Source organism: Mizuhopecten yessoensis, unplaced genomic scaffold (assembly GCF_002113885.1).
Source record: "Mizuhopecten yessoensis strain PY_sf001 unplaced genomic scaffold, ASM211388v2 scaffold8507, whole genome shotgun sequence".
Lineage (NCBI taxonomy): Eukaryota > Metazoa > Mollusca > Bivalvia > Pectinida > Pectinidae > Mizuhopecten > Mizuhopecten yessoensis.
The window spans coordinates 898196-909192 of NW_018407582.1; the positions used below are offsets into that span (position 1 = coordinate 898196).

Here is a 10997-nt window from a genome sequence, read left to right on the forward strand (position 1 = left end):
TGATCCAGTATATATATATACCAGAGACATTTAGACGTCTCTGCTTATACATTTCCCCGTTATCTCGCCTGAGGACATAGTTGTTAAATTGAAAATTGGAAGACACGTAATCTACACCAATCTGCATACTAACTTCAGGTACCCCCTTGCCCACCTAGGCCTGCTGACATCGATATCCCTTTCATGTCATACCCCAGTGTACACAAGTATAATAATAAAGATTGTTTAAGTACAATTCTGATTATATTATCATTGCAATAGTGTCTCCTTTCTCATCACAAACTCAACAAAACCTATTAAAATAAAAATAAATTCACAGAATTGCATTCCATGAAAGTCTTTGGGCACTAAATTGAACGTCCGGAATTTTAATAATTTGGTTTCACTCTTATAATTTAGGACACCTAAAAATAGCTGTGATCAACTTTTGTAAAATGGTGGAGTACATTTTCTTTCTGATCATTATCGCTCATAATGATTTTATCAGTCTAAATATAAAACTCAGATGTAAATTTACTACGGATAGCCAGATTCTTGTATTGAGTTTGGCCTAGGTGTTCATTTCATTTCTGTTCCTTTGAAACCGAAACCATTTTACATAAATCCCCGGATGTTGTGTTCACGCGCGCAGAAGCGAAATTTGACGTAATGGCGGCAGTGCGAAGAAAACGGCCTATAGATGCAATACACGCTGAAGCAAGTCAAAGGAGGGAACAGAAATCAACGAAGAGCAATATGGAATACGTAGAAGGCGCAATTGTTCGCATAAAATTAGAAAATATTCTGTAAGTGTATCACCATTTGGCTGTCGATACTTCTGTCTTAGCCTACAGTAGTGAAGCCACTGTGCAAGAAGTGATAACACCTGCAATATATCTAAATCACGAAAACACCCGTTCATGCATACAAGCAAATGTGCGATTTGCTTTTAATTGAAATAGCTTCAATATTTTTCTTTCAATAGGTGATGCATGTGGTACAGATACAGGCATTGTAGTGCTAATTCCGTGAAGTAACTTAACCTCATATAATCTTGCGATGATCTGATCCCAATATCACACATTGTCATATCCTCTCTCAGAGCGTCAACCGCTTTAACTACAAGAGGCTTTTTATCGAATCCACATCCAACATAGCATCGTGAACGAAATATGTAACGAGTATCTCATAGGTGTCAACCTCTGAAACCTCCAATGAGATCTCTCTCATTCCACTTTATCTCATTTCAAATGAGGGAGAAAGAGTGTGGAACGCGACTGAAACTGCTTTGCTAAATTCATATTTCCCTTTTTCATGTATCAAAATAAATTTAGAAAAAAACACATTTCATTCAGACACGCCAGTTGTCATCATTACACACGCTGCAGTATCTAGGTGATCATTTGACCACAGGATGTAGATTTTTAGTTTGTGTGAGTTTGGAATGATCGAGTTTCAAGGGAGATTGGTAAATTTTGGTGAAAATGAGGGAGTTCCCAAGATATAGCTGCCAGTCTCTGAAGTATTTCAAAACATAAAACTTTTTGACACAATCTCCTTGCATGACTGATAAAAATAACTGTTAAACTTACTATCTCCTCTTCAAATCTTGTTTATGAGCAGAGATAGAAATAAGATCTTTCATTTTGTCTCTTTATAAAAAATTGTCAACGTAGTTTGGTGTGTATTTCACCTTTTTTTAACAGAGCATATTTTTCTCTCCAGCTGTACGTGTCATCAAATTTGTTGACAGTGATCATAACCATTTCATATCTTTACTGAACAGATTTTCACAAAATGGGTACACTTTGTCAACCATTTTCACAAGTAGGACTAAGCTGCTAGAATTGAATTGTACACCCTGACCTTGATAGTTTCATGATCAATTGTCTGTTATCTGGTATTCTGGGTATAAGGCAATTAATAAATTCTACCCAGTAATCCACAGGAATAGTTGAATACTACAGATTATTTGTAAATTTATGTTACTGAACCCTAGCTAGATCAATTGTTAATGGTAAAGATATTGTAATCAATTTTACAAAACAATTATTTCAGTTCCTATCAGCAGGTTTAAGATTGTGTGAAGGATTCTTGATTTTTGGTGGGAAAATATTAACTTTCCACTCAAATCTAGGTACATATTTTAAAAGTATTTTTTCTTTAGTTTTAACATTACCTTTTTGTTTGTTTCAGAACATATGATTCTGTGGAGTTTCAAACTGGACCCTATCTCAATGTGATCATAGGACCTAATGGTACAGGAAAATCCACAATAGTTTGTGCAATATGTCTGGGTCTTGGCGGTAAAATTGGACTTTTAGGAAGGGCTCAGCAGGCAGCAGAATTTATAAAATATGGAAAGCAAAAAGGAATAATTGAACTGGAGTTGTAAGTCATATATGATATTATTTGTAACAAAAACACTGTAGATCTGAAAACAGAAAGTTATGCCTTGAACTGTTAAACTATAAGAGGTAATTGTCAGGAAATTGTTTTATTTTAAACAAATAATCATGTGTACTTCACTTTCACTTTGGATAAATGGTTAGAAAATGTCACTTTTGCTTTAGAAAAAAAGGTGAAAAACATTTGCATCATTTGTTCTCAAGAGTTCATTAGACCATAATATGGGGAAAAAATCTGGATCTTAGGTTTGAAGTCAAGCTTAGAATTCGTCCTTAATGGTTTGGTCTAGTCTGCTACATATACATTAATTGATATATAATTTGACTGTTGGTAGGATTTTATTTTTAAACTTAATCATGAAAATTAAGTTTTATGCAACTGTTATTTCAAAATAAAGTTGTATGTGACTGTCAGTTGTTTCCTTTATTGACATTTCAGATTCAACACTGATGGAGACAATTATGTGATTGTCAGGGAGATACACAGGAACAACCAATCTCAATGGAATGTCAATGGACGTGGGGCCACCTTGAAAGCTGTAAGATGTTTTCTTTATTTTCCGTACAATGTGCATTACCCCCAACTGAATGAAGTCCATAAAAGTAAAAATTCAAATGTCGGGGCACTAGCTCCTGCAGTGTCGCACTTTGTTTTATTGAAAGACGTAACGAATATTGGACCTACTAATCCTCCTTTCAGAATTGAGTGTTCTCCCCCGTAGAGCTGTATTTCATCTAAATTAATTTTTAGCTCGTCTGGTGAGAAGGACCATGGTGAGCTCATGCCATACCGCAGCGTCCATTATCTGTCCGTCTACTTTTCCTTTAAAACGATACTTGTCCTGACAGTAGATTTTGACTAAATTTGGTCTGTAGCATTCTTAGGCCANTTGGGGAAGAGGGGTGGGGCTCAATAGGGGAAATATAGGTAAAACTTTTAAAATCCTTCTACTGTAGGGATAAAGGAATTTTATTCTAATTTAGTCTGGAGCATCCTTGGGCCAAGGGGACTCAATTTTGTATAAACTGTGGGTGTGGCCCCCCAAAAGGCAGAGGGGGGGGGGGGCAAATAGGAGTAATAGTGGTAAAACCTTTGAAATTCCTTCTGCCGTAAGGATAAAGGTCTGGAGTGTCCTTCCAAGAGGACTCGATCTTGTATAAACGGTGGGTGTGGCTCTTTTGGGTGCATAGGGGCAGGGCTCAGAAGGGAAATTTGAGGTTCAACTCTTTCAAATCCTTCTCAGTCTGTACCATTTGAGGGATTTTATCCAAATTTGGCCTGGAGCATCCTTGAGCAAAGGTGTGTTAATTTTGTATAAACTATGGGTGGGCCCTTTTTGCTGCAGAGTTGTGGGGCTCATCAAAAGGGGAATTTGAGGTTTAAGTCTTTAAAATCCTTCACCATTTCTACTATTAGAGGGATTTTATCAAAATTTGGCCTGGAGTATCCTTTGTCAAAGGGGACTAAATTTTGCCCCTCTGGGTGCAGAGGGGAAGGGCCCAAAATGGGAATTTGAGGTTTAAGTCTTCATAATCCCTCTTCCTCTGTACCATTGGAGGGATTTCATCCGAATTGAGCCTGGAGCATCCTTGGGCATAGGGGACCTTTTTTTTATATATAAATGGAGGGTGGTGCCCCTCTGGTGCAGAGTTGTGGGGCCCAAAAGGGGAATTTGATTTTAAATTCCCATGTTGCTTTATTATCCAGGTGTACAATTCAGGCCCTATGGGCCTCTTTTTAAAAATGAAATTGCTTACCTAAATTTACCACTAAGGAGCTAGCTCTAAGATTTTAGAAAATTGTAAGAAGAGATCAATATTAATCAGGCTTTCCTATATCATGATGAACTACTGCTCAGTATTTCCAGAAACCGTATGAGTACAAGAGTTCCATAAAAAATCTTTGAATATAGAACATGGAATCTGCATGTAGATTTATCATTGCAGGTAGAGGAGCTTGTCATGAGTAAGAACATCCAGGTCGGGAATCTGTGTCAGTTCCTACCCCAGGAGAAGGTTGCAGACTTTGCGAAAATGACACAGGAAGAATTATTGGAAAATACAGAAAAGGCTGTAAGTCATCAATTAAATAAAGGCCAAGACAATAAGGGCAGCCCGCTGGTCTGAGACTTGTGAAATCTCCAACTGGACTAGTGATTCTAAAAACTTTTTATATTACTTATGTTGAATAATATTGGGTTAGTGGAATTTGCACATGGACTAGCTAGTAAAATTGGAAACTACTAGCTGGGCTGACTTGTGGTTAATGATATTTACACTAGCCCTATAAATGATCAGTAAATAACATTTTATTTTAAAAATGCCTTCCCAGAAGAAGTATATGCACAAATTCTGTTTCTCTGGACAGAAATTTGTATAAAGCCATAAAATTGTAAACACCAGAGGCAAATAAATTTGTTACTAATACCATGTCATTGAAAAGAGATTAAAGCTTTCAGGTTTTCAAAGGAATGCCTAAAGCAAGCAGATGTTCAACATAATAATAATTATTTGAGGTTCTTATATACTGCTTTATCACACCCTAGTTCGTAGGTTGTCTCAAAGTGGTTCACAAATTGTTATTCATGGTAATAGGGCTTTGCAACAAGCCAATATCTTTCTCAACTGCCTGGGGAGCATACAGCCGGTGCTGTTATTTCGGTACTCACAGCTAGCATTCAACAGTTCTAGCACCGCCCCAACCATGTTCTCGTTTACAGCTGAGTAGACTGGAACAAGCGGAGTAAAGTATTTTGCTCAAGGATACAACACATTGACACGAGTCGAACCCACAACCCGATATCAGTGTATATAGTGTGATGTTTTCAAAATATTGAAAGTAATGATAAGCAGAGTTCTTGATTTTTCACCTGAGATCTCATCAAAATATTTTTGATTAAGTATAAGATGATTGTAATTATCATGTATAGTGTATATAACCCAGCTTACTTTTGTATTTGATTGAAGTTTTATCATGTTCAAAGGTTGGACCCCCAGACATGTATGAAAACCATATGAAACTAAAGGAGGCGAGGAATGAAAGTCGAAGCCTCAAACAAGGATTCGAAAATCTTGAAGAACGATTAGCACAAAACATCAACAAAAACAGCAGATTAGAACAAGATGTAAAGAATTTTCAGGAGCGTGAGCGTCACCTGGAGAAGGTGGAAATCCTTCAGAAAAAGCGGCCCTGGATAGTAAGATGTTAAATTGTGTTATATAGTATATCATTGACATTATCCAGTACCAAGAAATGAGATAATGAATCGGCAACAAGATATGCTCAAGATTTTCATGAGACAGCTTTATTTAAGGCCTGCTTTAAGTAACAACAACACAGCTTCATAGGTTTAAATAGGTGTACTTTCAAAAGCCGACATATAACACAGTTTTAGACAGGACTGCTAAAAAATAACGAAAATAATCACAGATTAAGATAGGTCTGCTTTAGATATTTTATATAATCCCAAAAACACAGCTCTCGAACCTGCTTTAAAAACAGTATTTACATTATAGGAATACGATGAAAAAAGGAAAGCGTATGATGTAGTGAAAAGAGATCGAGACAGCAAAATGGACTCACTGAAGCAAGCGAAAGTGCAGTTTGAGCCTCTGCAGAGAAGACTCGACGAGATTGCAGCAAAGAAAGAAAAAGCTGATTTACAAATGAAACAGAAGGTGACTAATTCAAAATAAGCTTAATTAGTATATTGCAGTTTGAAAATATTTCTGAAATTGAAATGCATGTGTTCAGATGAGAAATATTCAAGATTCATTCCCAAGTTGTGGATTGGACCAGATGTTTTATAATGAATGGAAAAATTATCAGCAATAAAATCAAAGGTTCATATGCAATATGCAGATCTTCGATTATTTCTGTGAAAAGTGTTACCCCCCCCCATTATAATTCAGGAATAAAGAAAAAACTTCACCTATTTAAACTCTATCAGGAGGACACCCAAGAGGTATACAGAAGTCCCTTAGATGTAAATCAGGTCTCCTGGAATCAGGAGTTGCTTCTTTTTCATATAGTGTCCATTGGTATCGAGAAATTTGTGTTTGGTTGAGATTAGTCACTCTTTCATATGTAGGACAATAGGTATCATAATATCACCATAACATGTCTTCTGATAAAGTTTGACTCGAACTCTTTAGAAATGTTAAAGCATGGAGTATATTTCAGACAAACAGCCTCAGAGATTTTGCAACAAAAGCCCAGGCAAATAGCAAAGAGATAGAAGCAGCTACTGACAAGGTAATGCTGAAGCTACAAGTTATTCTGACCAGACAGAAATATTCATTTGAACTGTTTTATCATTTAAATAAATGCTTTGATCAGTTCGATTTAGCTCTCGTAGAACTCTATAGGGAGCTTTTCAAGCAATGTTATCATTTACAAATATTCACATTAATTTGTTAAGAAAAATATCTCATCAAAGATATGTATTTTCCCGAACGCTTTACTTGTATTCATCTGGTTTTGTTTTAAAGTGAATTCTCCAAAAAAAGTTTTCATTTTGAGGATTTTGACTATTGAAAAAATAAGCTCTTTTATTTTAGATGTTTTGACCATTGAAAGTTCTTCTTTGATATATTTTAATACTTACTGGGGGAAAATTAGCATGACAAGCAAAGATATTTGCATGAATATTTTTCCTGTCATTTTTTTCAGCAAAATGAAATTCTGGATGATTTAAACCTCAAAAAGACGGAGGAAAATTCAAGAAGAAAAAGGTATTGATGTTGATGAAAATATGATAAGGGCTATTCCAGAATAAACATTTTTGCCTGAGACCCATTTTACAAATATTACAAACAAGTACACATGACATGAATACAAATATTTTAGACCACGACACCCATATAGTTATTATTATCAGTTTGAAGTACCTCATGGCTCCCTCCCTCTCATATATATACTCTTGTCTGAAAGAGCCTCTGGCATAATGTTTCTTTACAAAATATTGGATTCACAAAAACAATTACAGAATTGTAAAATCAGTTACAGAATAAACTCCTCCAAAGCAAATATTGAACATGCATTATGATATTAATTCAGTTAAAAACATCTTGATTTACGGATATTGTTCGTTTTTTTATTCTTCAGAATTCAAGACCTACAACGACAGGTGGATGCTCTGCAATCTGAATATCAAAACACAGATGAGCAGGAAAATCTACAGGTATCTTGTGTGCAGTCAATGTCATATTGTGTGTATGTGTCAACATCATTTCTTTGCAACATCACTAAATTGATTTATCAGATTGATGAATCCAGTCAAATGTGTATTAGGAAGCTACACCTGAAAAGTTCAAAAGTGGTCTCTTCATAAAAAGTATTGATAGAGATTAAGGGGAGCAGTTTTGTTTATAAAACAACCTCAACAAGAAAATATAGCTGTGTTATCTTTAAAAGATATTTAAGGATTGAATCCTGTTTTGTTGAGGTTTATGGGGTATAAAGCTCTATGGGTCTTGAGACAAGTTTGATAAACTGCGAAGCATTGAATTTGTCTCAAGACCCATTGAGGTTCATTCCCCATAAACTTCAACAAAACAGAATTCTACCTTTGTATTTATATTCAATGCGATATTGATATTTTTTTGGATAATTTCTAAAATATGGGTCTTGTGCAAGTCTTACACCACGGAAGGTACCGAAGCTTAACATGTCATCGCTCACTGTGAGACGTCGTCCTGGTAAGATAAATAAATTGAAAATGAAATAAGATGTGAATTATTTTTCTTTGATTTAATTGAAAACTTCTTCAGACAAAAAAAAAACAAGAAATTGAAAACAATAAAAACCTCTTCAGACAAAAAAACCCAAGAAATTGAAAACAATCTATTAACAGAAGTAATTCCCACGCTCCCCAGAATAACAAAGTAATCACAATGATAATAGGCTGATTTATTGGTACGCCAACTGAAAAGTTAATTGAAAAATAACTTTAAAATGCCTAGCAGGTATATGGAGTCCAAGTTCAGAAGAAATGTAAATGTAAACAATTATATCATAAAGGTGCGTGAAATGATATATAGAGAATAATACATCCTTTTACCATATCACACCCAGTATCAACCCGAGACTGCAATATCAGCCTGATGGCCAAAGGCCCGAGGGCTGATATTGGTCGAGGGTTGATGGGTTGATGGATTACTATAGTTAATAATTTTCACTGATCTGACAGTTAAAGGATGTGTGAAAATGGCAGGTTTGGACACACATTTGAATGAAGCTTGTTCAACTATCCTATATTTTCTGTGTTCACTAGGATATATAGACACTGCATATCTGTAAAACTGTACAATGAATGGTCAGTTGCCTTAGCAGATCTCACTTGGTCAATGCAGTAGGAACAAAAAAAAATTCAGCTGTCCCATTGTCTGTTGACATTTTTTAAACACATTACGTTGATAACTCAATTAGATAGTATTGTTTGTTTAAAGAACACAGAAATGGCATCCCTCAGTTAGATTACCCAAAGGTCATTTTTGCGTTTTTTGATCAATTTCTATGTGTGGTAGTGACAGAAGCTATGTTTTATATGGTTGTACAGCCATTACTGGAAAAGGCAACCAATGAAATGCGAGCTGTGAACAGAAAGATGACACAAATACATGAGGAGGGTGAGGGTATCCGACGTGGCATTGCAGATCTAAAGAGACAAGTGGATGGTGAGTCTGGATGTTCGATTCTTGTCCATTTCTACATCATAATAGATATATATGGTCTGTATGCATGTTCCTTGCCATGGTTTTGACCATATTTCCTGAAACTTCACACAAGTGACATCAAACTCTGGAGCATAGTTTAAAGTCAAAGTCATACATTTAGCTACACGGTCACAGTTACAGACTATTTACTTGAGGATAGGAAATAAGATATTTGGCTGGTCTGCAGGTTACAGTTTTTAGCTTAATTTCATGGAATGTTACAGAAGAAATTCTGACTTGTATCAATCTCTACATACCAGAGGAAGGTCAAGTTTTTGTGGTCAAGGTCACAGTTGCAGCATTTTGAGAAAATTGGCATGTTCATGCATTCCTGACTAAAAGTTTCAATCAGATTTCAAGATACTTAACACCATTATTTCAGGCCTCTGTTTCTGAGAATTGGTTGGTTGTGCAGGTGATAATCTAAGGTCAAGGTTACAGCTTCAGACTCTTTACGTGATGAACGAAAAAATTTAAGCCAAATTTCATAAAACTCCCTCCATATTGCTCAAAATCAAAAGCATCGAGTGAGAGTCCACAAGACAAATGAAATAGTCAGTAGGACATTATCCAAAATGTAAAAAGATCTAGTTCAAAAGCAAGTTTAATGATTATTTTGTTCTAAAAACATTTTATAGTTATTGCAAGAGTACTCTTTCAAAACAATAACTTTTCAAGTCTTTCCTTAATATACATTTCAGATTTTAAATTTATATATTTGATGACATTTGTTTTTGCAGGATACCAGCAAGAGCTGAGGAGGATACAGAATGTGGAGAATAAGCGAATGGAGATCTTACGAGGCAAGGACAAAGACACCTACAATGCTGTATTGTGGTATAAAGAAAATAAACACCAGTTCAGAGGCAATGTTCATCTCCCTATGATGTTGTCTGTAAGTATATACCGTAAATGCTATGTTAACCACCACACCCCTAAGTATTTACCGTAAATGCCCTGTTAACCACCACACCCCTAAGTATTTACCGTAAATGCTATGTTAACCACCACACCCCTAAGTTTACCATAAATGCTATGTTCATCTCCCTATGATGTTGTCTGTAAGTATGTACGTAAATGCTATGTTATCCACCCTACCCTATGTGATAAAAAAAAAATAACCGTAAAAAAGGACTGTATGTTGGGGTTCTGCTTTCTGAAGTCGTGTTAGCCCCATAAAACGAAAATATGTAGAAATTTCAATAATAACTTCTTTTCCTTTCAACAGATAAATCCGAAAGATGCTTCATTTGCCAAATACATAGAGATGCACATTAGTGCCAAGGACTTTCAGGCCTTTGTGTTTGAGGACAGCGAGGATTACACGAACTTTATGAACATGATCCGTGACGAACAGAAGCTAAAGGTCAATGCTGTCAAGGTTCCTCAAGCTCCACTGAGTTCGTTTAAACCTAAATACAGCATAGATCATTACAGGTAAGGGAGAGAACTCCTGTAAAAAACAGCCCTGAGTGAACTCTCTTTTTAGCTCACCTGGCACGAAGTGCCAAGTGAGCTTATGCCGTGGCGCGGCGTTTGTCGTCCGTCCGGCGTCAATATTTTACTTTAAACGACTTCTTCTTTATAACCAAAAGGCCTAGGGTGTCGATATTTGGCCAGAAGCAAACTTAGATGAAGGGCTACAAAGTTTGTTAAAATTAATGACCTTCACCTATTTTCAAGGTCACAGGGGTCAAATATGTTAAAAACTTTAAACATCTTCTTCTCAATAACCAAACTGCCCAGGGAGATGATATTTGGCCAGTAGCATGCTTGGGTGAAGGGCTACCAAGTTTGTTCAAATGAATGACTTTCAGTTATATTCAAGGTCACAGGGGTCAATTGTCTTAAAAAACCTTTAAACAACTTCTTCTGAATAACCAAAATGCCCAG

At 35.9% G+C, this 10997-nt stretch overlaps 1 protein-coding gene across 1 annotated transcript in view; it reads left to right on the forward strand.

The window, feature by feature from the left end:
- The first annotated feature begins 425 nt into the window (after window positions 1–425).
- Window positions 426–10997, forward strand: part of LOC110456080 (structural maintenance of chromosomes protein 5-like) — a 28261-nt gene continuing 17689 nt past the window's right edge. The window contains exons 1-12 of the mRNA XM_021506618.1: window positions 426–785; window positions 2176–2370; window positions 2827–2926; window positions 4335–4460; window positions 5372–5584; window positions 5904–6065; window positions 6571–6642; window positions 7060–7121; window positions 7495–7570; window positions 8948–9065; window positions 9845–9999; window positions 10333–10541. Of these exons, the coding sequence (XP_021362293.1) occupies window positions 649–785; window positions 2176–2370; window positions 2827–2926; window positions 4335–4460; window positions 5372–5584; window positions 5904–6065; window positions 6571–6642; window positions 7060–7121; window positions 7495–7570; window positions 8948–9065; window positions 9845–9999; window positions 10333–10541 (1625 nt within the window). The 5' untranslated portion in view covers window positions 426–648. The remainder of the gene's footprint in view (window positions 786–2175; window positions 2371–2826; window positions 2927–4334; window positions 4461–5371; window positions 5585–5903; window positions 6066–6570; window positions 6643–7059; window positions 7122–7494; window positions 7571–8947; window positions 9066–9844; window positions 10000–10332; window positions 10542–10997) is intronic.